General features: G+C 44.0%; 1 protein-coding gene across 2 annotated transcripts in view; it reads left to right on the top strand.

Moving 5' to 3' along the window:
* Nucleotides 1–27,480, top strand: part of LRRK2 (leucine rich repeat kinase 2) — a 474,491-nt gene that overhangs the window by 428,751 nt on the left and 18,260 nt on the right. For both annotated transcript variants that reach the window (XM_077468371.1, XM_077468370.1), the window contains 6 exons: nucleotides 104–298; nucleotides 6,296–6,489; nucleotides 8,834–8,906; nucleotides 16,147–16,331; nucleotides 25,576–25,728; nucleotides 25,841–26,046. In XM_077468371.1, coding sequence (XP_077324497.1) covers nucleotides 104–298; nucleotides 6,296–6,489; nucleotides 8,834–8,906; nucleotides 16,147–16,331; nucleotides 25,576–25,728; nucleotides 25,841–26,046 — 1,006 coding nt within the window. The remainder of the gene's footprint in view (nucleotides 1–103; nucleotides 299–6,295; nucleotides 6,490–8,833; nucleotides 8,907–16,146; nucleotides 16,332–25,575; nucleotides 25,729–25,840; nucleotides 26,047–27,480) is intronic.

Genomic DNA, 27,480 nt, shown 5'->3' with positions numbered 1-27,480 from the left:
TATTTAACATAGAGAATAACATTGACAGAATACTACTTTTGCTGTGTGCTCTTTTAAGATATTTTATTTTGAAAATAATCATACTTTCTGTATTTTTTAATAGGTTTATGACATTTTAAATTCTGCAGAACTTCTTTGTTTGATGAGGAACCTTGTGGTACCAAGCCATCTTACAGCTGAATGCATTGTATCGACAAGTCCCCGTGTCAGGAATCCCACTGTTTGGGTCGGAAGCGGCAGCACTGATAAGGGACAGATTTCCTCCTTGAATTTAGTTAAAGGTGGACACACTTGTGAGGTAATTCTTTCTTTTTTTTTTTTTTTAAATCTCAATATAAAGTTGGAACTGTCTCTCAAACAGCATGTTGGATGTTGAACTGCAGTACTTACATGAGGTGCTAAAACATCACATCATGACATGCAAAAGCTGGTCTTCGTTATTTGGAAATAATGTTTCAAACCTAATAATTCAAGCTAAATTTATTTTATCTTAACTCGAAATGTAGATCTATAAGGCTTACCAACCCGTATTTGCATAAGTGCGTTTTTTTGGGCAATAATGTTTAAGTATTGGCACTGTGGACAGCTTAATAGGATGATACCAAATTGCAGTATGCATGTCTATGAATTCTGTTTTTTAAAACCACCTTCAAGAATGAATAGCAGCCCACATATACTCAAGAGCCCATACTTTGAGCCATTGCCTAAAATGAGAAAACCCTCAAAAACAAACTTTAATTATTCATGTTTGGAATCACGTATTATATATGTAACTTAAGGTAAAACCCTCACTTTAGGTAATCTAAAGAAAGGTATGGTCCATGATGGTCTACATGTGTAGTCAAAGATGAGTTGTAGCAAATACCCTTTATATACAGTGGGAAAAATAGGTATTGAACGCGTCAATCTTTTTTCTAGGTAAATATATGCTGTATGCTATTGACCTGAAATAGCAACCAAAATAAAGAAGTTCAGAAATTAGGTTATCTGTAAAAGTGGAACGGCACAGGGAAAAAGTATTAAATATTAAGTAACCCACTAACAGAAATGTATATAATACTTTGTACAAAATCCTTTGTTGGTAATGACAGCTTCAAGATGCCCCCTGTATGGAGAAAGTAGTCGCATGCATTGTTCAGGTGTAATTTTGGCCCATTCTTCCACACAGTCTTCAAATTTTGAAGGTTCTGTGGGCCTCTAATATGAACTCTGATCTTGAATTTTTTCTCTAGATTTTCTATTGGAATGATTGGCTGGGCCATTCTAGCAGCTTTATTTTCTTTCTTTGAAACCAATTGAGAGTTTTCTTGGCTTTGTGTTTGAGATCATTGTCTTGCTAAAATGTCCCCCCTCGTTTCATCTCCATCACCCTGGTAGATGGCAGAAGATTTTTATCAAGAATGTCTTGGAAAATTTTTCCAGTTATCCTTCCTTCAATGATATGAAGTTTGCCAGTACCGTATGCTGAAAAACAGCTCCACACCATGATGTTCCCACCTTCAAACTTCACTGTTGGTATGGGGATTTTGGGGTGATGTGCAGTGCCATTTGACCTCCAAACACGGTGTGTATTATGGCATCCAAAGAGTTCAATTTTGGTCTCCTCTGACCAGACTATATTCTTTTAACATGCTTTTTCTTCAGCAATGGAGTCTTGTGTGGTGAGCGTGCATACAGGCAATGACGGTTGAGTGCATTATTTATTATTTTCATTGAAACAGTTGTACCTGCTAATTCCATGTCTTTCTGAAGCTCTCCACGAGGGGTCCTTGGCTCTTGGACAACTATTCTGATACTTCTTTCCACTCCCCTGTCAGGAATATTGTGAGGAACACCTTGTCCTGTGTAGACCTGCTACCATGTCTACTGCAATAGCTAGACTTCTGCCTGTTTCCCTAAGGACCTGCCACTATATCCTTCATAAGGGAAAATTTCTGTTTGTAATAACAAACTCTAATGGTTATTTTTCTCCCTGTCTACTCGTACATCAGTGTAGTCCTTACATTGCTTACAAAAATCACCACATTATTTGTTGCTATTTTTTTGAAACACACCCTTCACATTTATATCCTAGGGTGCTTTGGAGACTTTTTACTACAAGGCTCCCTTCCATAGTCGATGCATTAAAAGCCGCTTTAGGACATCAGTTTAGTGTTATGAAGGTGGTCTGTTGGTAGAAATATTGCTTTCACTCTGGTGTGCATGGCGTTTATATAATGTTTACCGCAATCAACACTTTTCATGCGTTGGTGCCCCCAACACATGTGTTAACATTTTGTTCATGCGGGGGGAAGGGTATTTTATGTGCTTGAGTGTAACTTTAATTGTCTACAATTTTAATGTTTTTCTCATTACATCTCATCAAATCTCATCAAAAAGTTCCCATTTGATGATTTTTTTGGTGACATGTTCTCTTTAAGAGCCGGTTCACACAGGGGCAACACAACTTCCAACGCGACTTTTGTAGGCAACTTGGACACGTCTTGTCAACACGACTTGGGGCGACTTACAACATAACTTTAAGTCGCCCCAGGCCAGGCGACTTTGGCCGTGGCCAATCAGACATTGAGCTCTCAAGGGAGAACTCCACGGCAAATTAAAAAAAAAAATGGCATGGTTTCCCCCTCCGAGAGCATACCAGGACCTTAGGTCTGGTATGGATTTTAAGGGGAACCCTCTACGCCGAAAAAACAGCGTGGGGTCCCCCACAGATCCATACCAGAACCTTATCCGAGGCACGAAGCCTGGTCGGTCAAGAAGGGGGTGGGGACGAGCGAGCGCCCCCCCCCCTCCTGGACCATACCAGGCCGCGTGCAGGCGGCCTGCGGCCCCTCCACCTCAAAGCACCTTGTCCCCATGTTGATGAGGACAGGGGCCTCTTCCCGACAACCCTGGCCGTTGGTTGTCGGGGTCTGTGCCGGAGAGTGGGAGAAGAGGCCGGACATCGGGAGAAGAGGCCGGACATCGGGAGAAGAGGCCGAACAGAGCTGATTAATAAATTACTTTTGAAACTTGTGTTGTGTTTTTTATTGACATTTTTCCCCAGGTGAATGGGTAGGGGTACGCTGTACACCTTACTCATTCACATAGGGTGGGACCCGGGATCTGGGGGCCCCTTATTAAAGGGGGCTCCCGGATTCCGATAAGCCCCCCGCCCGCAGACCCCAAGGGCCAGGGTTGTCAGGACGAGGCCCTTGTCCTCATCAACATGGGGACAAGGTGCTTTGGGGTGGGGGAGCGCAGGGCACCCCCCTTCCCCAAAGCACCAACATCTCCATGTTGAGGGCACGCGGCCTGGTACGGTCCAGGAGGGGGGGGCTCGCTCGTCCCCACCCCCTTCCTGACCGGCCAGGCTTTGTGTTCGGATAAAGGTCTGGTATGGATCTGGGGGGGACCCCACGCCGTTTTTCGTAGTGTGCATTAAGATGGCTCTCATTCATTTACATTGATTTTTACATGTAGCGCGACTTGAGGCGACTAGGGGCTCTAAGGAGACATCCAGAACGTCTCACGTGCACTAATTAATGTAATGCAGTGTATTACAGGGGGAGAGGGAGTTGTAGAAGAAAGATTGCTTCTGTCTGACAGCCAGAAGTCAACTTGTCAGTATACACACACTCCTGGTGGCTGCAGCCCCTGGGTGGGATGTAAAACCCACCACCATCAGGTCCGTACAATGTACAAACCTGTCAGGGAAAGGGTTTAAGAATCCTCTGTCTTGTACTATACTGCAAGAAACATTTAGCAAATACGTTTTTTTTTTTTGTTTTTTTTTGGACTCCCCATAAATAGATTTCAATATAATGTAAATCTTTTTGTATGCTTATGTTATAATTTCATATGTTTATGCTTTTTTAAGATACAATATATATTGGCATTTTGTATAAAGAAAACAATGCATTACAAAAAAAGAAAAAGCAGGCCTATACAGTGTCTTATCAACTCTACAGTGTAGTCGTGAAAAATCTATCATAGCAAGCCTAATGATCAGGCAACAAGGTAAACCAGTAGAGTATTCATCAAATTATCCTATGATCCAGAGAGGTCAAAGTACGAGTAGAGATCCAGCAGACCCAAATCTTGTCAAACAGTTTTTTTTTTTTTTTTTCTGAAGTTCAAAGATAAGTTTATAGAGAGGGAGACTACATCCCTGAGATTGTCATGGTAAAGCCATACCACTGATTTTCAAATGGAACCTTACAAACCCATGCTTTACAGTGCTACAAAATTGTTGGGCTTTACAGCTTCTTCCTATAATTGTTTGTGTGTCTGTATTAAAAAAGTATCACTTCAATGATTGTTTTACATTCAAGTAGCCACAACCATAGCTTCTGACACATGCCTGTTGAAAAGGATTCCCTTTTTTTTTTTTCTTAATTTGTGTGGTTTATTATTGTACAGCACTAGTGAAAATGTTTGTTTTTTAAAGTGCAATTGCAATGATGAAATTTTATTTACGTCTGCTGCTTACAACATAGCAGCTAGATGCCACAAATATATACTTATCTCCTGGAGTGAGGTCCCTCTGTGTCAGGCTAGCGGCTGTCTTCACTTCCACTTACGCAGCTTTGCCATGGATCTTTGTGTGGAAGAATAGTGAACTTTAGGCTCTCCACACTAGGAACTAAGCATCTTGCAGGGTCTAGCTGCTATTGTGCAAACTCCTTTAGATCCCCTAATGATAATAATCTTCTACCAACCAGCAATAATTCTGGCTCCCACAGACAGGCTAGAGTTTGTGCTCATGTGGTACACAGATTAGTCCTGTCAATTTAAGAAGGTGCTCCTAACAACTTGTTATGTGTACAAAAGACACCTGTCCACAGAATCTTTCTTCCATTCAAACTTCATCATCATGGGCAAGACCTAAGAGCTGCCAAAGGACATCAAAGACAAGATTGTAGACCTGCACTAGGCTGAATTGGGCTACAAGACAATCAGCAAGAAGCTTGGGGAGAAGGAGAACTGTTGGAACGATTATTCGCAAATGGAAGAAATACAAAATAACCATCAATCGTCCTCAGTCTGGAGCTCCATGCAATTTTTTGCCTTATGGGTAGGGATGATCATGAGAAAAATGAGGGCTCAGCCCAGAACTACACAGGAGGAGCTTGTGAATGACCTCAAGGCAGATGGGACCACAGTCACCACACAAACCTTTGGTAGCACGATACGCCATCATGAATTGAAATCCTGCAGCCCCCACAAGGTCCTCCTCCTCAAGAAGGCAGGCCCATCTGAAGTTTGCCAATGGACATCTAAATGATTCAGAGAAAGTGCTGCGGTCAGATGAGACCAAAATTGAGCTCTTTGGCATTAACTCGACTGAAGAAGGGTCGTGGATGGGTCTTCCAGCATGACAATGACCCAAGACATACCATCAAGGCAATGAAGAGTGGCTCGAGAAGAAGCACATTAGGGTCATGGAATAGCCTAGCCAGTCTCCAGACCTAAAATGTATGGAAGGAGCTGAATCTTCGAGTTGCCAAGCAACATCCAAGAAACCTTAAAAGAGAAGTAAAATAATAAATTTTTCAGATTTATACTTGCCTAGGTGGATGCGGCATCGGTCCGATGCTGCATCTGTTCTCTGGCGCCTTTGCAATGAGAACCGAGTGATCGAACACCACGATTACTCAATTTTCAGAGCTCCGTAAGCAGAGAGCTGTAGACTGTCAGTCAGCAGCTCTCCGCTCTGCCCCCTCCTTGCTCACTGGAGCACTGAGCTGTGGAGGGGTGGGGAGCGACCGGATCAGGCTCTCAGCCGTAAAAGCCAGCAGAGAGCGGACTTTAGTGCGCTTTGTGGTGAAAACAGGTCACAGGAGTGCAAAACGAATAGCACTACTGTGATCCACAGGAGAAGTACAGCCAAACAAGCTTTGGCTGCACTCTCCTTTAAGGATTTAGAGAAGATCTGTAAAGAAGAGTGGACCAAAATCCCTCCTGAGATGTGTGCAAACCTGGTAACTTAACTACAAGAACTATCTTTCCTCTTTGCTCATCAACAAGGGTTTCTCCACCAAGTACTAAGTCATGTTTTTCTTGGTGATCAAATACTTATTTTACTCCCTGAACTGCAACTCAATCTATAACATTTGTATTGTGTTTTTTGGTTGATATTCCATCTCTATCATTTAAAATACACCTATGATAAACATTATAGCCCCTTCATTTCTTTGTCAAATAATTATTTGCTCCACTGTATGTAAACATTCTTAAGATTATAACTGTTTTAATTCTATCATAAGACGTTTTCTGTGTGTTTTAAATAACATTACCTTTATGCTGCTTGCAGGACTTTTCAGACAGCAGAATCCTGTGTCTTGCACTTGTGACCCTACCTGGTGAGAGAGAGCAGTGGATTCTGGCAGGGACACAGTCTGGTGAAATAGTTTCGATGCTAACTGAAGATCTAAAAACAAAACACTGCATTCAGAAAATGCCTGATTCCATTACTTGCTTGTTGTTTTGCTGTGTAGTGAAGCAGAGGTATATTTTAAGTATGATTATTATAATCTTGTATAATCTTAAAATAATATGCAGTAAAAAACAATACTTGCCATTTTAAATGTTGCAACTGCATTGGTAAATCTGTTGATAAAAGTGTGTACACCATAAATTGCTACATATTTTATTATGTACTATTTACTTGTGTAAGTGGAACTATATTTTTCTGAACAGCTATTTTGTTTAACCCTACCACTGCCAAAGCCATTTTTGCATTTTATTTTTTGCACATGCTAAAATGCACATTTTAGGCCTGAAGATTATTTAAAACACCCAATACATTTATTTTCTGAAAGCAAAGAACCTGTAAAGTAACATTTTCGTGGTTGCAATTTTGTATATCACACAATCTTTGTGCACACAAACACAATAAAAAAAATGCCCATTTTCTTTGGTAAAATATAAAAGATGAGGTTGTGTTGCATGTATAGATGTCAAACATGTCTACCCTCAAAATTCCATCTACCTTGTGAAAATATAAAAAATGATTATACCCCAAATTATCCATAGGCAATGTCTTTACACCTAATCAATTTAGTTAACCATGATTGATGGCTCTTCAATCGTGCGTGCAGTGATACCTAAAATGTGTGGAACAATTGTAATTTTCATACACGAGTGCACCTGACAAGCATGTTTTGTGTACATATGGGCTTTTGAAATGCTTTTATATTTGTGGGTTCCCTCCACTCTCCCTACTGATGCCTTACACAGATGTCCCAGACACCCAGGAGGCACAGATGAACCTGGTTTACGTGGTGGTAAGGTGGGGGGGGGGGGGGGAATCAAACAGCTTTACAAATATGTCAGCTTAACAAATGTAAACTAATGTTTGTCAGGGTTGGTGTAGACATAAGGCACATGTCAGTGGCGCTGATAGGGTTAAACCCAAATTAGGATGTGTGCTCTCTATTACACCTTTGGTTTCGATGCACAAAACTAGCACACCAGATTAAGGAATCTTATTATCTCAATTGTACAGGACACAGGCAGAATATTCCTACAAAATGGGTTATAGGAATGTAGTTTTAGGTGATTGAACATTGGCAAAGCTTTAGAGGAACCCCTGGGTGCCTCCCCTATAACCCTACTCCATTCGCGGAGTCCTCCGTTTGTTAGTGTATAGGCATTGGACCTTTTTTCCCTTCACGAAGAAACTCACCCTTCGTTTAATTATTATGTGATTGCTATATGGTTCCAGAGCCATGGTCCATTACTTTGAAACCCAGTCCATGAAAACCCCTTTGGGCAGTGGTCATCAACCCTGTCCTCAGGGCCCACTAACCGGCCAGGTTTTATGTATTACCTTGGGGAGATGCAGACTAGAATACTGCAATCACTGAGCAGCAAATTATATCACCTGTGATGTATTTCAGTTATCTTACAAACCTGGCCTGTTAGTGGGCCCTGAGAACAGGGTTAATGACCACTGCCTTTGGATATACGCCCAGCGTGAGCCCTAGAGCCCTTATAAGGTATTCAAGAGCTTCCTCCAATGCTTTTGCCATAGCTGTGTACCTTGTACTCCTTATGAGCATGCTTACCCTATACTCTGCAGTCTATTCCGTGAGAACCATACGGGGGAATACCCTGATTTTTAGCTGTGGTGGAGACTAAAACGAAGGGGAGCCAATGCAAAAAAAAAATCTCAGGCGAATATTCACTCTGCCACAGGCCCAAGCAACACTCACCTTAGAGCACAGGGCAGCCCGAATCCTCCTCTTCTTGGGTCCCTCTTTGCAGTTCCTGGCCCCTCCCTCCTGTCGAGTGCCCCCACAGCAAGCAGCTTGCTATGGGGGCACCCATGCCAAGCTGCCGCTCTGTGTGTCAATTCAGACACAAAGCTGCGGTTCGACCCCGCCCCCTTTCTCTCCTGATTGGCTAGCTGACCTTGATAGCAGCAGGCACCAATGGTGCCACTGCTGTGTCTCAGCCAATCAGGAGGAAGAGTCCTGGACAGCCGAGGGACTCGTAGACATTGCTGGATAGACATGGGGCTCAAGTAAGTATTAGGGGGGGCTCAGGGCAGCTGCTGCACACAGAAGGTTTTTATATCTTAATGCATTTGTTAAGATTCAAAAAAAACTTCTGCCTCTGCCTTTAAGAGAGGTTACAAGAACACCACAATAATGTAAAAACAAATTTTAGTCACCACCAGTCACCAGGTCAAATTTCCTTAAACCTTTATGTGAGGCTCTACAGCACAGAGTACAAAACAGATATCACATTTCCTTGATAAAGATTTTTTCTTTTTTTTCTTTTGTGTGTGTGTGTGTTGGCTAGAGTATTGATTTTCCTTCCTCCTTTATTTTTTTATTTTTTTTAGCCAGAAAAAATACTTTCTGTTTGTTGGTACAGCCAATGGCCTTATCACAGTATTTGATGACGCTGCAGTGAAGGTAAAGTAACTAAATATGTTGATGCACTGAACAAAACTATTTCCTTTTTGTCCATTGAGGGTCACACAAGAAGTTCATGAGGATTGGGCAATAGCAAAAAAAAAAAAGAAAAATCTTACAACCACACTGGTTCTGGTTAATAAAGCTGCATTACCTTTGTATTTGCTCTGTCTTTGAAGACTCATGTCTGTGACTGGCCGTTTCTGCCAGGCACCAGGAGCCCCCTTATTTCTTAATTGTACATCACAGGACATGGAGAAGTAAATAGATATTCATGATTCATACTTTGGTTACGCTGTTGCCTTCATGTGAATGGACACTGGCTAAAAAAGGCAGGAATCCCCTCCCAGGCATAACCTCTCCTAGCTCCACTAAGCCTTAATTTTGTGCTGAGGTCTATAGGTGATGTATGTGCCTCTGTGTCTCTTTGATATGTTTCATGGGCTCTCTTCTCATAACTCCTGTTCTTACAATCCTGATGGGGCCATAAGGGACACCACTCCTCTCCAGAGGGATTACTGTCCTGACCTGTATAGCACCTTGCCAGTAAGGTCAACGGGTGCACTGTGTGCTGAAGAACCCTGCCTGCAGGATTCAGCACCAACCTGCATACAGTGTACAAAATAACCTTACTGACAGGGTGCTCTACAGCAGTCTGGATGGCAGTAGAGACCCTGAAGACCCTACGGGATGCACATGCCATTATGGGTGCAGGTGCCCCTAATTGTGGAACTATTTGGCAAATTCCCCTAAGTGTTGCCTGTGAATGGTCAGTGTACTAGAATGGCTTTGGATCGGTTTTGTCTGGACAGTGCATAAGGGTCCATACAGTGGTGGAAGAGTACTGTGGGACACTCAGGCACAGTATGCACTTTCTCATGTACTTATGGCATTTTACAGTGCAAGTGAATTTTAACCGCACAGCATGGAATCCTGTCATACTGCTCTGAACGCAGCTGCGCATCACCTCCTTTGTCTCCAGCCCTGCTCCATGGTTGTTACAGGAATGGCTCTGCATTTTCCTACTCCAGGCACGGGAAGTATTGGGATGTTACTAATATAAGTACAGCGCTAATCCCCTTGCACAGGTTTTAACAATCACTTCAAACCAAATAAAAAAAACAGCGTGTCCAGTATTACTTAAAGGGCTTGTAAACCCTTGTATTTTTAAGGTGAAAAAACTTCTGACACTGACTGGCCCCCTAAGCCCCCCCCCCGTTTTACTCACCTAAACCCGCCTGTTCCCTTAGCGGAAACACGCTCTTCCTCTCTGCCCGTCGTCTTGGCTCTTGATTGGATAGATTGATAGCAGCGCAGCCATTGGCGCCCGCTGCCGTCAATCAAATCCAGTGACGCGGGGGGCGGGGCTGAGTCCTGCATTCTGTATGAATGTACACAGATGCAGGACTCGGGAGCGTGTCCGCGCGGTTGTCCACCTTAGGAGAGCCTTCTCCAACGTGGACACTCAATGTGGGAAGGAGCTACCAGCGCTTCCGGGGAATCCCAGATGTCGAGGATCGGGGGCCACTCTGTGCAAAATGAACTGCACAGTGGAGGTAAGTGTGACATGTTTGTTTTTTGTTTTTTAAAAAGGTTTTACAACCCCTTTAACATAAACATATGTGACTCGAACAATGCCAAACATTGACTTAATATAAGCAGTCAAATGAAAACTTGAATATAAAAGTCCAAATTGCCACACAAGTTCAAAAAGGTTCTTCGGATATGGGAAATCCTCCCAGTGTTAACCACACCATGACAGTGCTGGGAGTGAATGCTTACCAGAAGGCAATGGCCCTCAATGCCTGAGTGATCATAAACCGTATGGATGATGTGTTATGATGAACCCACTTGTTACATATAGGGCTCTATTGTTTTCCATTGAAAATGGCTTCATAAGCAATATATGTAGAGAAAAAAAAACAGGAATGCTCCCAAATGTGTAAATTAAATTACATTTTTTATTAACACTTGCCCCCAGGACCTGGCTGGCAAGTGTGGACATGTGTGGTGACATCAGCAGTCTAGCTCCGCCCAGGGCATTTTGTCAGATGTGACATCAGGGTCACCTGATGACATCACATCTGATGAAATGCTTTCGGAAGAGCTAGTGTTTTGGTTGGCTGAACCTCTATGCAGGAAGCGAAATTAGCGCCTGCTCTTTAATTGCAAATGCATGTTTGGACCAAGGGGAAGGATCACTTTTGGAATCAAAAAAGAGTTTGTCTTGTAGAACTGGCATATAGATTTTTGCTTAGAGCCTGAGGCTGATTGCTTACAAAACAAACTGGATGCTCAAGTCTGGAGGAAAACACTCCTAACAATTAAGGGATGCCCCCCCCCCCCACATGCATGGGGAGGTGCTTACAGACCACCTGGACTCCGGAGTTCCAAGGCGACTGGGTCTACAGTGTGGTATTCAGAGGCTACAAACTGGAGCTTTTTTTTGAAGCCCTTGAAACACTTGGCCACTAATAGGCCATTGCTCCTTTGCTGGCAGAGGAGAGGTCTTACAGCTTTTATTCCAACCTGTTCACAGTTCCCAAGACAAACTGAGATGTCTGGTTTATCTGGACCTCAAAGGTCACAAGTTCTTAAAAGAAATTGAGGATGGAGTCCATCCAGTCAATGATTACTTTGCTTCATAAAGGGGACTTCCTGGTATTCATTGATATTAATGATGCCTCTCTTTATGTTGCGATTTTATAGCCTTACCAACAGTTTCTGCATTTAGCTGTGTTCGCCATTATCAATTCGTTGTGCGACCTTTTAGCCTGTCCACGGCACCAAGAGGGCTCACCAACGTGTTGGCTCTGGTTCTGGGGCTAGTTAGGACTTCTGTATTCCCATTGTGGGCTACCTGAACAACCTTCTGCTCAGAAACTGACATGAAATGTCCAACAAATGGCACAAGCTCTGGAGAGGTTTGGCTAAGTAGTTAAACCACCAGTAGTCAGTTTTGCTTCCAACACAATGTCTGGCGTACTTGCGCTTTGTACTCAACATGAAGCAGGCAAAGGTACAGAAGGTATTGATTCCATTGGAAAAATGCTTGTCACTTTGCACCTAGGTACATGTCCCTGTCTGGGCTCGGACAATGCCACAGCTGGGGCATACATAAACCATTGAGGAACAAGAAGTCACCGAGCTTAGAAAGCAGACCTGATCTTGTCTTGAACAGCTTTTCCCATTCTGGCTCTTCTTGCTGTGCACATTCCAGCACGGAAAATTGGCAGGCAGATTTTTTCAGCCAATAACTGAATCTGGGTGAATGGGCATATCACCCAAAATTGTTCACATAGATTTTTCTGTCGTGAAAGACACCTCTTTGTGTCCAGATCAAGCCAAAAACTAGACAGATTTGTGTCCTTCAGCAAGGATGCTAAAGTGTTTCAATAGATGACCTGGTGACTCCTTGGGATTTATTTTCCTTAACATATGCCTTCCCTCCCCTGCCTCCCTCCGCTTCTTTCAAAGGATAAAAGTGGAGGGCATTCCGGTAATTCTGATTCTGGCCAAGAAGAATGTGGTATACAGACTTCATAAATCTCTTGACAGATGAGCCGTGGGTTCGTTTGTTTCAATATCATCATGTGTGCTTTACAGGTATTGGCTTTATCAGCATGGCTGGTGAAACCCAAGTCCTCAGGGATAGGGGCGTTTCTGACTCTGTAATCCCTACCCTCCTCAAGATTAGAAAGTCCACCTTCAGGAAGGTGTACCATTGTACATGGTGTGATGCTTGTACATTTTTAGACCCCAACAGTATGTTGCGAGGAGCACTTTGGCTTTTCTGTAGTCTGGCGTTGAAATATCTTAAATGGATTTGTCGGATCTTTTCTCAGGCCTGTGATATTAACCAGTTCCCGACCAGCGCACGCCGATGTACGTCGGCAGAATGGCACGGACAGACATATTGGCGTACAGGTACGTCCAATCTTTAATGCCACCCTGCCATCGCGAGCGCGCCGGCAGCGGCATGCTCGTGTGCTGGTCTGGACCCCCATGAGTCCAGTCGCGGGTCCCGCGGACTCGAACGCCGTGGGCATACCTGTGATAGTCTCACGGGGTGGCTGAACGGGGAGATGCCGTGGTAAACAGCAGCTCCCCGTTCTGCCTAGCAACAAGTGACGCTGATCTCTGCTCCATGTGATTCACTAAATGAAAGCCCCCAACAATTAGTAACACACCCCTAGGAAAACTTAACCCCTACACTGCCACCCACTAGATAATCCCTTCACTGACAGTGTCATTTACACAGGAATCACTGCATTTGTATAGCAGTGATTGCTGTATAAATGACAATAGTCCCAAAAATGTCCAATGTGTCCGCCATAATGTCGCAGTAACAATAAAAATCGCTGATCACAGTCGTTACTAGTAAAAAAACATTATTAATAAAAATGCCATTAAAACTATCCTCTATTTTGTAAACGCTATAACTTTTGCGCAAAGCAATCAATCGCTTATTGCGATATTTTTTTTATTTTTTTTACCAAAAATATGTAGAAGAATATGTATCGGCCTAAACTGAGGGAAAAAAATTTTTTTATATATTTTTGGGGGGATATTTATTATAACAAAAAGTAAAAAATAGTTTTTTTCAAAATTGTCGCTCTATTTTTGTTTATCGCGCAAAAAATAAAAACCACAGAGGTGATCAAATACCACCAAAAGAAAGATCTTTTTGTGGGGAAAAAAAGACGTATATTTTGTTTGGGAGTCACGTCGCATGTCACTTAAATCGCTGCAGTGCCGAATCGCAAAAAGTGGTCTGGTCTTTGGCCAGCAAAATGGTCCGGGGCTGAAGTGGTTAAGAGCAAGGTTCCTCCTTTCCCACTCAAGACCCATTACACCAGGATGGTCAGAGCTTCTTCTGTTCAAGTTTGTAAGGCTCCTTACTAGTCTTTTCTTAACACGTTTACTAAGTTTTATTAGGTAGATCATTATACATAGGCGAACACCAGTTTTGCGCAAAAGGTCTTGCATCAGCTTTGTAGTGTTGGTCCCCCATTGTGTCTTTTGATTTTTGGGTATGCTGGTCTTATTTCTGCGTTGGCCTCCCCTCATGGTCAGTGCTTAGGGACATCCCAAGTAGTCATTGATATGAAGTCCACTGTGTCCTATCAGTCAAGAAGTTAGGATTTCTGGTTTACCTACTGTCTTAAGCATTAGAGTCTGTGGCTTCTCGTGGAGCCTAGCCTAGCATTCTATGATTAGCCTGTACACTGCTTACCACACTTGTGGCTGCAGAATGTCTGTCTGTTTCTAGACATTGACTGGGCAGTTTGGTTTTTCTTCATGTCTCTGGCATACCAACCTTTAACGGGTTGGGGTCTATTTGCAACGCGCATCCTTTGATAGTGACAATGCCAGTAACATGGAGTAATGTTGGGGTATGTCCCCTTCTCAGAATCCTCAATGGCTTTTTTGGATATTGCTGTGCCTGATTTCTTCTAAGAGGAGGTTTTTACTACAGTCATGCACAGTTTTATGTTGCAGATTGTCCAGCTTATCTCTCACCCTGAGACCGCATTCATACTTCAGCGTTTTGAATCGTGACAGATTTGCCACGATTCCAAATAGCCGTTGTGTGAATGACCAATCTCGGGACTCGCATTTGAGATGCCATTAATTTTAATGACACCTAAGATTGTGTTGCGAATCTGCCGTGATTGTTACATGATAAATCACGCTGACATTGTGGCAACCCGCATTGCAGGAAACATGTTGCCTAAAAGTAGCTCCTGAACTTTTTGTTGGTGACAAGCTTCAGATGATGAGGATTGCAATGACTGCAGCGTGATTTATCGTGCAACAATTGTGGCAGACCCGCACCATGATTATAGGTGTCAGATGAATGACATCGCACATGTAAGCCCAGCGATTTGTCATTCACACATTGGCGCTTTGAAATTGCGGGCAGAGTCGTGGCAAGTCTGCCTGCGATTCAAAACACTGAAGTGTGAATGCTGTCTGAGTGCAGAGGAAGGCAACACGTCACTGCACCTTTCCCTGCAAATTCATTGCCTGATCTGCTTGTGGCATTGGCCGATTCCAGGCCTTGGGCTACGGAAACTATGATTCTCAGGTTGCTGACTAATGAGCTCCCCACTTCTGGAATTAGCCATGGGATATTACGCCTAAACTGAAAGGGACAGTTTTGACCCTTATTGATTTGATGTTCCACACACTAAAACTGGAAGTTCTGCCTGTCGCTCCAAATAATGCGGTCTCCCTGAGGCCTCCTATAACTTCCATTTGCACACACTTTTTCTTTTTAGTTGCTTCTGTATGAAGATTAGGAGCACCCTGATAGAACTTCTGCATCTCCAATACTGTTTGGTGATGCTGTACCTTTTTAATGAGGAGTTTGACAGTAAGTGGCCCATCCCGGCTGTGCACAAATCCATCTCTCTCCTTAACAAGGTCAAGTTGAGGATTTCCCTTCATTTAGGGACCCCACTAATAACAGACTGGGTGGCACAGACAAGGTTAGTTATGACAAACATCAGGTCTCCCCTTTCAAATTAAGGCTCACTCCTATGGGGCTGCAAGTGCCTCTTGTGCGTTTCGACATCAGGCTTCTGTTTCCCAAATCTGGAAGGCTGCCTCCTGGTCTTCAGTTCATATGATTTCAAAGTTTTACCTGTGGATGTTGCGACCTCTTCTGGTGCCAGCTTAGGACGTAAGGCAGCTGTAGAAGTTGCAGGCAGTCCCCAGTTTTTATATTGGACCTGTTAGCAGTTTGCTGTGTTGCTGAACCCGAAGTTGGGAGGCTTTGGTCATCCTGAAGATGTACGGCTTTCCATATCCGTTGATGAGAAAGAAAACAGGATTTGTTCCCTCATCATAAAATCCTTTTATTGTAGTCCCTTAAGGGACATAGGTCCCGCCCTTCCTTTTTTATCATGTTTGTGGTACTGCTTTGCTGCTAAAGTGAAGCATGTTGGTAGGAGTGGTTATCCCAGTAAAATTAAGTAAACTGAAAATGTCGCTGGAGTAGGGCAGAGGTTTAATTCAATGGGTACAATTGATCTGTGATGACTGGCTAAGATGGGAATTTCTCTAAATTTGGGGTGGTTTACCCTAGTTCCAGTTGGGTCTTTAGGACAGGACTTGAAGGGACATATCCCTAAGGAACACACACAGTAAAAAGTAAACTGTACCCTACTCTATCCAAAAAAAAAAAGGTCTTTACATATACATTAGGAATTTGTTAATGTTTGTTCTTTTTTAGTGCCAAGATGTGAGTCCTGTGAAGGTACTTAATGTCGGAGATATCAGCACTCCAGTGATGTGCCTATGTGAATCTACATATTCATCTGAAAAGACTGCTGTCTGGGGGATCTGTGGAACAAAGATCTTGTCTCTTTCCAGTGATTTTACTATTCAAAAGACTATTGAAACAAAAACTGCTGTATTGTAAGTTTGCATGATGCTTTTTTTTTTCCCCCAACTTTTATCTTGCATTCATTTGTTTTTTTAATGACCAGCAGAAAAAAAAAAGTGCTTTGTTGTTCTAGGACTGTAGCAAATGAAATAATGACTTGTTATAAAGCTTTAACCGTATGTTTGGCACAAAGTTTCATGCTCATAAATCCCTGCATTTTGTAACAGTGCGTTACAGGTTATGGTATTCCTGATGAAACTGTATTACTGTTTTATATAACTTGGAGCCTTGTGTAAGAGTCTTAATTAGGTTTGAGCGGACACCTGGATGTTCGGGTTAGATGGTTTCGGCCAAACTTCACAAAAAAGTTTGAGCCGAACTTGACCCCGAACCCCATTGAAGTCAATGGGGACCCGAACTTTTGAGGACTAAAATGGCTCTAAAAAAGTAATGGAAAAGGCTAGAGGGCTGCAAATGGCAGCAAAATGTTGTTAAGAGCATGGCAAGAGCTCTGAAAAGAAATGTGGATAGGGAAATCGCTTAAAATAACATAATGTACATAAAAATAATATGCTGGAGGCCCCCTTCTCAGAAGAAGAGGTACAGGAAGTCATTAAGAACCTCAAATTGTGTTCTGCTCCAGGCCCCGATGGTCTCCCTAACCCCTATTACAAGACATTTACCATCACCCTGACTCCACATTTGACACAATTTTTTAACGCAAAGACACAGGGAACCCCACTTGATCCTCACCTAAACACAGCCTACATTTCAGTAATACCAAAACCGGATAAAAACCCGGAAGTAGTCATTAATTGTAGACCAATCTCCCTCATCAATAGCGACTTAAAAATCCTTACCAAACTCCTTACAAATCGTCTAGCTTCCTTCATTAACCGATATGTTCATAAGGATCAAGTGGAGTTCATCCCAGACAGACAGGGCCCTGATAAGATCAGAAGAGCCATAGACATAGTCTCCATCCTCCAGACAAACTGGACAGGAGGTCCAAAACAATCAGGCATGCTTTTATCACTGGACCTTCAAAAGGCCTTCGATTCCGTCTCCTGGCCATACATCTTTACAACCCTTGAATGTAGGGGCTTTGGCGACAAGTTTATGGGCCTGATCTGAGCTCTTTATTCAAATCCTAAAGCCTATATTAGGCTTCAAGGCCATTACTCCAAACCAATGCATATAGCCAAAGGCACCAGACAAGGCTGTCCTTTATCTCCGCTAATCTTTGCAATAGCAATTGAGACACTCGCCATCTCCATTCTCCGGGATCCCAGCATACAAGAGTTCAAAGTGGCTCTCGGGTTCACAAATGGGGCCTGTTTGCAGACGACAAACACTGATGCCTAGTCATGGATTCCTATCTTAGGGAAAAAGACACATGGTCATTTCCATCCCTCTCCTTACATTCACTCCTAGGGGTCGGTGGTTAAGTTCCTCCTACCATTAACAGGAATACCAACCCTTCACTCTTAACACTACCATATCTGTCTAAAATGATTTTACATTTTATATCTCTGACGTGTTGCACTCGATTCATCTTGTTGCGCTGCCTGTAACCTTTATATGTTTTGACAGAATTGATATTCTGAATGTCACTTTCAAATGTATTATTCTTGTGATACAAAATAAAATACTTTGAAATAAAAAAAATAAAAAATAATAATCTTGACCTAGAAAGACAAGGTCCATATGGAGTAGGAGGTTGAGGTGGCGGTGTATGTGGAAGCGGAGATAGAGGAGGACAAGGTAGCCAACACTGGTTTTTGTTTTTAATTTATTTATTTTTTTAAATTAGGGTAAACCCCAAAAGAGTGAGAAAGATTAAAAATACTACAATGGCTGGGTAAGGCCGGTCTAATTCTGTCCCGTCTGATAGTGACCGCCCTGTACTGTGCTTGCGCAGTACGGAGGACAAGGGGATTCCCAAAATCTCCGAAGACAAACGGTGCCTGCGCCGTGAGTCCAGTTTCAAGCCCCACCATCCAAGTGGACATAGAGTAAGCCCTTGTACACACGGTTGGACATTCTGACAACCAAATCCGTTGGATTTTGTCCGACGGATTTTGTCCGACCGTGTGTATGCAACAGTTTTGGACAAAGTTGTCGGGAAATCCGATCGTTCAGAACGTGGTGACGTTATTTCATTATGACGGGACTACGTTCAGGCTAGTAGCCAATAGCTTTGGTCTAGGAATTTGATCTGAGCATGCGTGGCACTTTGATCGGAATTCTCTACAAATGATCGGACAAAGTCCAATCGGATCATGTTGTCAGAAAATTTTATAGCCCTGCTCTAAAACTTTGTTGGTTGGATATTCTGATGGAGCCCACACACGGTCGGATTATCCGACAACACGGTCCGATCGAATATTTTCCGTCGAAATGTCCGACCGTGTGTACAAGGGCTTAGACTAAAAAGTAGCCGAGCGAAGCAAGGCCATGCCCGAAGCGTGGCGAGCGAAGTGAGCCCGCGATTGTCCCTGTTACTATGTGGTACTGTATGTCCACTTGGATGGTGGGGCTTGAACCTGCACTCACTGCGCGGGCGCCGTTCATCTTCGGAGATTTTCGGAATCTCATCCTCTGTACTGCTCAAGCGATGCCCCTGCGCAGTACGGGGCGGACACTATCCAATGGCCGGAAATTTTTTGTCAGAACACCGGTATACATCTCTGTTCTGCACAAGGTACAGACAAGTCCTGTGGGATCCATGCCTGGTTCATTTTAATCCATGTGAGCTTGTCCACATTGGCTCTGGGCAGGTGGCTACGCTTGGTTGTGATAACGCCCCCTGCCATGCTAAATACACATTCAGATAATACACTGGCTGCAGGGTAGGCCAGCACCTCCACCGCGTAAAAGGCAAGCTCAGGCCATGTGCCCAATTTGGAGACCCAAAAGTTGAAGGGTGCAGACCCGTCAATCAGTACGTGTAGGCGTGTGCACACACACTGCTTCACCATGTTGGTGAAATGCTGCCTCCTGCTAAGTAGTTCCATATCAGCTGGTGGTGCTGGTTGTTGTGGCGTGCTGACAAAGCTTTTCCACATTTCGGCCATGCTAACCCTGCCTTCTGAGGTGCTGACGGTGCCCCGGTTGCGTTGGCGACCTCTTCCTCCTCCCCTGCCTTTGCCTTGTGCTTCCACTGTGCCCCCGCTCTCAGGTGGCAATGCCACCAGCAGCGTGTCTACCAGCGTGTGCTTGTACTCATGCATCTTATGATCACGCTCCAGTGAGGGAATTAAGGACGGTGCGTTGTCCTTGTAACGGGGATCCAGCAGCGTGGCCACCCAGTAATCAGCACCAGTTAGAATGTGGGCAATGTGGACACTGCAGCATGTAATCGCTCATGTGTGTCAGGCTGCCCAGAGGCAACGAAAAGCTGTCCTCTGTGGGAGGTGTATCGTCTGTGTCCTCTGTATCCCTGCAGCCATGCACCAGTGATGGCCATGAGCTGGTCTGGGTGCCACCCTGCTGTGAACATGTTTCCTCCTCCTCCATCTCCTCCTCCTCATCCTCCACCTCGTCATCATCCAGAACTGTGCCCTTGCTGGACAATTGTGTACCTGGCGTTTGTTGGTACAGGAACCCACTCTCTGAGCCACTTGTGAATGACTGCCCTGAAAGCCTTGGGAAATGATCCCTCTTCCTCCTCCTCCTCCTCCTCATCCTTCTGTGCCACATCCTCTTCCATCATCGCCCAAAGCATTTTTTCAAGGAGACACAGAACTGGGATAGTAACGCTGAGAACGTCATCATCGCCACTGGCCATGTTGGTGGAGTACTCAAAACGGCGCAACAAGGCACACAGGTCTCACATGGAGACCCAGTTATTGGTGGTGAAGTGGTGCTGTTCCACAGAGCGACTCACGCATGCGTGCTGCAGCTGAAACTCCTGCTGCTGCTCGCACGGTCTGGCCAGCATGTGCAAGGTGGAGTTCCACCTTGTGGGCACGTCACATATGAGGCGGTGAGCAGGAAGGCAACAGGCAAGCATCAGCAGGGTGAGAACGTCGAAAGTGCACGCAGATGGGCCGCACTTTCTGCAGCAGCTCTGGCATATGGGGGTAATTTTTAAGGACCACCAAATTCAGCACATGCGCCAGGCAAGGGTTGTGCGTCAAACCGGCTAGGCCCAGAGCTGCTATGAGATTTCGCCCATTATCGCACACCACCAGGCCAGGCTTGAGGCTTGCTGCCACCAACTACTCATCTGTCTGTTGTTCCATGTCCCTCCACAACTTCTGTGCGGTGTGGGCTTTTTCTCACAAACAGGAAAGGGGTACTTCCTCTTCCGCTCCAGTGTTTGGGACACAGAGAGCTAAATGCTTCCATAGGACATTGTGGAGATGGTTGGTGACCCAGGTGGTAGTATTGCTGGCAGAGCCTCTGTTTGTGGGTTGGCAGGTGCCACTGTTACTACAGAGGTGGATGAAGAGGCCGAGACTGCAGCAGAAGAGGAAGCAGGAGGAGCGAGAGACCTTTCTTGGTTTTGGAGGTGTCTACTCCACTGCAGCTCGTGCTTTGCACTTAGATGCCTGGTCTTGTAGGTTGTGCTCAGGTTGAGAATGTTTATTCCTCGCTTCAGGCTCTGATTGCATGGCGTGCAAACCACTTGTGTCTTGTCATCAGCACTTTGTCTGCATAACTGCCCCCCAAGGAACTCCTTGGACCTGGCTTTGGTGTGCTCGGTCCCTTGCTGCGTTGGGCAGTAGCAGGTATACCGACTAGGGAATGGACGCTCTGCTTTTGCACCCTGCTCCCTCTTCTGCTGTGCTGGTGGCTCTGTGCGACCACCGCCTCTTCCTCTGAACTACACAGGTCACCTGCATGACGTTGATTCCATATGGGGTCGAGGACCTCATCGTCTTCTACATCATCTTCCACCCAGTCTTCACCCCTGCCCTCCTTGTCGGTCTGCACAATTGCGAAAGCAGCATCAGTTGGCACCTGTGTTTCATCATCATCCGAGACGTGCTGCGATGGTCTTCCCATGAAACATAAGTGGTTGGGCATCGGTGCACACAATCTCTTCCACTTCTGGGTTAGGGCTAGGAGGATGGCCCTGGGAAACCCTGCTAACAGAGTCATCAAAAAGCAGAAGAGACTGCTGCATGATTTGGGGCTCTGACTGCTTGGCTGATTTGCAAGGGGGTGAGGTGAAAGACTGATGGACTTCGGCTGCAGGTGCCAACTCTGATGTTTCAGCAGGAGACTGGGTGGGTACTTGTCCTGGCCTCAACATTGGTAGAGCCGCATTAGGCCTGACCAAATACTGCTGCAGGCTCTGTCGCCTACTCGCACCTGAAGAAGGTGTTTCACTTGTGCGTGTAGCTGGCACAGATCGACCACGTCATCTCTCCCTGCAACAGGAGCTCCACCAGCAGCACCACGACCAGGGGCCACGTCCCTTCTTTGACGTTCTCATATTTCTCAAATTTAGGATCTTGCCCTAAATGGGTATTTTTTGAATAGCAGAATAGAAGAACAGTATCTAAAGTGTGTATCTCACATGTACACATATGCAGGAAACACTAAAATATTATTTTTTGCCCTAAATGGGTGTTTTTAGAATAGCAGAATATAGCAACATTATCTAAAGGGTGTATCTCACAGTAACATATGCAGTGCTGGTGCACTGAGCTTGCATGAAATGCCCGCCGACACCAACCTAACAGACGGATAAAAGGTATATTTTCTCTGGCACTGGGCTTAGGGCAGGATAAAAAGATTGTGCACTGCACCCACACAACAAAATCAAGGTAGTTCGCTGAGTAATTTTTTTTCTGAAGCAGGACTCCTATCTAATTCTCTCCCTCAAAACAGCAGCAGCAACCTTTCCCTACACTATCTATCTTTTCTCTGGCACTGGGCTCAGGGCAGTGTAAAAAGATTGTGCACTGCACCCACACAAGAAAATCAAGGTAGATCACTGAGTAATTTGATTTCTGAAGCAGGACTCCTATCTAATTTTCTCCCTCAAAGCAGCAGCAACCTTTCCCTACACTACCTAAAGCAGATTAACATGCTGTGCTATGTGCCTCTAGCTTATATAGAGGCTGGGTCACATGCTGCACTGGCCAATCACAGTCATGCCATTAGTAGGCATGGCTGTGATGGCTTCTAAGGGCACACAAGTTAAACGAATGTTGATTGGCTGCCCTGCAGCTGTTTAAAAAACGCCATTACATTACCAAACACCGTCCCCGAACATACAGTAAATTGTTTGGGTCCGGGACCCAAAAGTCCAGTACGAACCGAAACAGGTTCACTCAACCCTATCCACCATGACAAACCATCTTGCGACCCATGCTCTGTGCATTCATTTGCACAGTGCTGTCTTTGAGCTTACAAGGAGGGAGAGGGTTGGTAGAGCTGTACTCCTTAATGCAGCCTTTAAAACCAATTTAAAGCTGAATTTTGGGCACAAAAGCTTTGAAATACATTGGAATACATTCCTCAATAGCCACTAAAGATATAAATCCAATTTGTGTGCAGGTTTGCAATGTAACAGTGACAATAATGTGTACTGAAAATAGCCTGTGTAGTTTGCAGAGCAATAGGATAGGCCCGGCACACCCCTGACACTCTAGGCTGTCTGCAGAAAACTACAGAGGGGGCAGAGATGAGACCAGCCATCCAGCACAATAGCAGAGAACAACAGTGACTGGTCTTACAGTACCTTGCGAAAGTATTCGGCCCCCTTGAACTTTTAAACCTTTTGCCACATTTCAGGCTTCAAACATAAAGATATAAAATTTAAATTTTTTGTGAAGAATCACCAACAAGTGGGACACAATTGTGAAGTGGAACAAAATCTATTGGATATTTTAAACCTTTTTAGCAAATAAAAAACTGAAAAGTGGTGCGTGCAAAATTATTCGGCCCCTTTACTTTCAGTGCAGCAAACTCACTCCAGAAGTTCAGCGAGGATCTCTGAATGATCCAATGTTGTCCTAAATGACTGATGGTGATAAATAGAATCCACCTGTGTGTAATCAAGTATCTGTATAAATGTACCTGCCCTGTGATAGTCTCAGGGTTCTGTTGAAAGCTCAGAGAGCATTATGAAGACCAAGGAACACACCAGGCAGGTCCGTAATACTGTTGTGGAGAAGTTTAAATCTGGATTTGGATACAAAAAGATTTCCCAAGCTTTAAACATCCCAAGGAGCACTGTGCAAGCGATCATTTTGAAATGGAAGGGAGTATCAGACCACTGCAAATCTACCAAGACCTGGCCGTCCCTCTAAACTTTCAGCTCAGACAAGGAGAACACTAGTTGATCAGAGATGCAGCCAAGAGGCCCATGATCACTCTGGATGAACTGCAGAGAACAACAGCTGAGGTGGGAGAGTCTGTCCATAGGACAACAATCAGTCGTACACTGCACAAATCTGGCCTTTATGGAAGAGTGGCAAGAAGAAAGCCATTTCTCAAAGATATCCATAAAAAGTCTCGTCTAAAGTTTGCCACAAGCCACCTGGGAGACACACCAAACATGTGGAAGAAGGTGCTCTGGTCAGATGAAACCAAAATCGAACTTTTTGCCCACAATGCAAAACGATATGTTTGGCGTAAAAGCAACACAGCTCATCACCCTCAACATACCATCCCCCACTGTCAAACATGGTGGTGGCAGCATCATGGTTTGGGCCTGCTTTTCTTCAGCAGGGACAGGGAAGATGGTTAAAATTGAGGGGAAGATGGATGCAGCCAAATACAGGACCATTCTGGATGAAAACCTGTTGGAGTCTGCAAAAGACCTGAAACTGGGACGGAGATTTATCTTCCAACAAGACAATGATCCCAAACATACAGCAAAATCTACAAAAGGAATGGTTCACAAATAAATGTATCCAGATGTTAGAATGGCCAAGTCAAAGTCCAGACCTGAATCCAATTGAGAATCTGTGGAAAGAGCTGAAAACTGCTGTTCACAAACGCTCTCCATCCAACCTCACTGAGCTCGAGCTGTTTTTCAAGGAAGAATGGGCAAGAATTTCAGTCTCTCGATGTGCAAAACTGATAGAGACATACCCCAAGCGACTTGCAGCTGTAATCGCAGCAAAAGGTGGCTCTACAAAGTATTAACGCAAGGGGGCCGAATAATTTTGCACGCCCCACTTTTCATTTTTTTATTAGTTAAAAAAGTTTCAAAAATCCAATAGATTTCGTTCTACTTCACAATTGTGTCCCACTTGTTGGTGATTCTTCACAAAAAATAAAAATGTTATATCTGTATGTTTGAAGCCTGAAATGTGGCAAAAGGTTGAAAAGTTCAAGGGGGCCGAATACTTTTGCAAGGCACTGTAATTGCAGGAAGCTCATACACAGAGGCAGAGTTTCACACTAGATCACTACACAGACCTGGAAAAAATCCTAAAGACTCAAGTAAAAATACACATTTCAGGATTCTCAATGAAACCTCTGCAAACTACTATACTGTATATCTTTTCTACACTTTTTCATAGTTGAGTATTAAAGCACAACTCTGTTCCTCACCTTCCCATTGGTCTTCCCCTGCATCCATGACAAAAAGTGTGACACTTTTTTTCTAAGTGTCTTATTCTGGGTCTAGTGACATCACTGGTCCTCTTCACCCTCTACTTCCTCCAGTACCACAGCAGAGAGTGGCATATTATCATGTAAGGATGTGCACAGCTCCATGCAGCATTCTCCTATGAGCTCTGAAGTCATATGAAGTGGGTTGAATGATACCCAGAGAAACGTAATCGCATTGCTAGATGTGACTGTAGGGGACAGTGCTGGAGTTCAGAGACAGTTGTGCTGAAACATTTACATAACCTGACAGAAATGGTGAAATGTTGGCATTGATATTGAAAATATGACTGATCATGCCAAACAACTGTCTTTCATTTAAGTAGAGAAGCTGGAGCTTCCACTGCTGGGGGGAAAAGGCAAAATGTATTTGTGACCCAAGCTGGAATGGGGTTTTATCATAGGTTTCTGGAAGTGTGTAAGGTGGTTAGTATTGTGCGGAGTGTTATTTGAAAACATTGTCAGCCTCGCTAAACTGATGTGAATGTACACGATTTCTGTAAAGCACTATTAAAATAAATAAAATACTAAAGAATTTTTTGGCAAACATTTTTAATTGTACTAATTTTAAACAAAATGACCCTTTGAGATTTTACTTCCAAACCCTATGGGGACAAGAAAATTAAAAAATAACATTGTACATATTGTCATAAAGTTGCATTTACATCAATATGTGGTATTCCCCTCCCCCCCTAGATTTTCGAATGGATCTTTAAATGACTCAAACATAACGTCGTTGGCAATTGACAAATACATCTATGTAGCAAAAAAATACAGTCCTCATGTGGAAATTTGGGATAAGAAGTCAGAAAAACTATCTGGAGTACTGGACTGCGCTCAGTTTCTGAAGTAAAGGCTATATTTTTACTATTTGTGTTTTTTTAGCTTTTTTATGTTTATATATATATATATATATATATGTATATATATATAATATATATATTTTTTTCCTTTGTTGTAGAGAGGAAATTGTAAAACAGAGAAAACTGAAGAAGGAAGATTCTTACACTTCACGCGTAAAAGCTTTATTTCTGCAGAAGAATACTGCTCTGTGGGTGGGGACTGGAGGAGGACACATTCTTCTCATTGACTTGTCAACACGGCGCCCGCTAAAAATTATTTCTAGTTTCTGTGACTCTATTCGATCCATGATTCCTGCCCAGCTAGGTAAAGAAAAATGTAATACATTATCTTGTTTGGCAGCTTTTTGGTTCACTTAGACTGTATATATAAGATTTTAATACATAATTGTACTAACAGAACCTGAATTTCCAGCGGGTTTGCAGTCACATCAAAGGGTTAAAGCTACTGTTGTATCTTTACTTTTACAGTGGTACTCTGCTTAATAAATCTTTGTGAACAAGCAGATTTTTGATTCAGAAGAGACCTACAATGTTCCCTATGCTGCAGCCTCCCCCCTCATAGCAGCAGAGAAGTTCTCTGTACTAGCTGTCACTTGTTGAAATCAGTGTAGTTGTGCGGAGCTCCGCCCACACTGCCATGTTATTCATTCACACAGCTCTGTGTGAGAATGAACTACAAGCCCTGACATCCTTTGAGGCTGTTAGCTTGTAGTTCGAGCAGTATTGAATGATTAATTCTTCCTGTCGGTGTATCTGCTTGCCCAGGATGTACGGACACACAGATACAGTATACAGAAAGATCTGCAGGAGACCTGCATGGAACCAGCGATCTGCTGATTCTGTATCATCATCAGACTTTAGAAATGTGAGGATTTTAATGTACAGCTGCCAGGATAGCAGTGGTGGGGTGCTAATTACAGTTGGTACAGTATGTTAAATGAAAAACAATAAGCTGGTAAGTTAACTGCAAACAGTTTTGTGCCCTGTTTATTTACAAATTATTTCTTAAAGCGAAGTTCCGCCTGGGTAAAAAAAAAAAAGTCAGCAGCTACAAATACTGCAGCTGCTGACTTTTAATATATGGACACTTATCTGTCCATGGAGCCCGCAATGTCGGCACTGAAGCTGACCTGTCCCTCGACTCTGGTTGCAGGCAGCGGCATCCTCACTAAGGGAAACCAGAAGCGTGTTTCCCACTGCGCATACGCGAGTCACGCTGCACTTTTTGAATGGTCCCTGCTGTCTTCTGGGATCTGTGTGTCTCCCAGAAGGCAGTGGGTGGGGGCGGACATTGCGTAGATCACCGCACAAGATTTTGCAGATCTTTCCTCAGAAGTGGGAGAAGATACCGGGATTTGACAGGTATCCACTCCCCCCCTCCCCCCTGAAAGGTGCCAAACTGGAGGGGGGGGGGGTCTGATCCACAAAAGTTCAATTTCTGGGTGGAACTCCCCTTTAACTGTACATCATAGGACACAAAGGAGTTAATATACAGCTTCAAGTGACTGGATACCGGCCAAAAAGCCAGCTCATCCAACCCCCTCCCCCCCCCCCCCCCGCAAGTTTTGTGCTGATATCTGAAGGTGATGAAATGGCCCCATAGGGTCAACTGGTGAGTGCAGCTGTGTAAGGTGTAGCTCTTACACTCCCCCTTGCAGTGTGCCCTGGATTCTGGAGGCATTGGGCAGGCAGGACACTGCCAGAATGTGTTTTTTTTTCCCCTATAGGGTGCTAAAAA

This window comes from Lithobates pipiens, unplaced genomic scaffold (genome assembly GCF_037356315.1).
Source record: "Lithobates pipiens isolate NorthernLeopardFrog02 unplaced genomic scaffold, aLitPip1_a1.2 Scaffold_8, whole genome shotgun sequence".
Lineage (NCBI taxonomy): Eukaryota > Metazoa > Chordata > Amphibia > Anura > Ranidae > Lithobates > Lithobates pipiens.
This window is presented reverse-complemented; position numbering and strand designations above follow the sequence as displayed.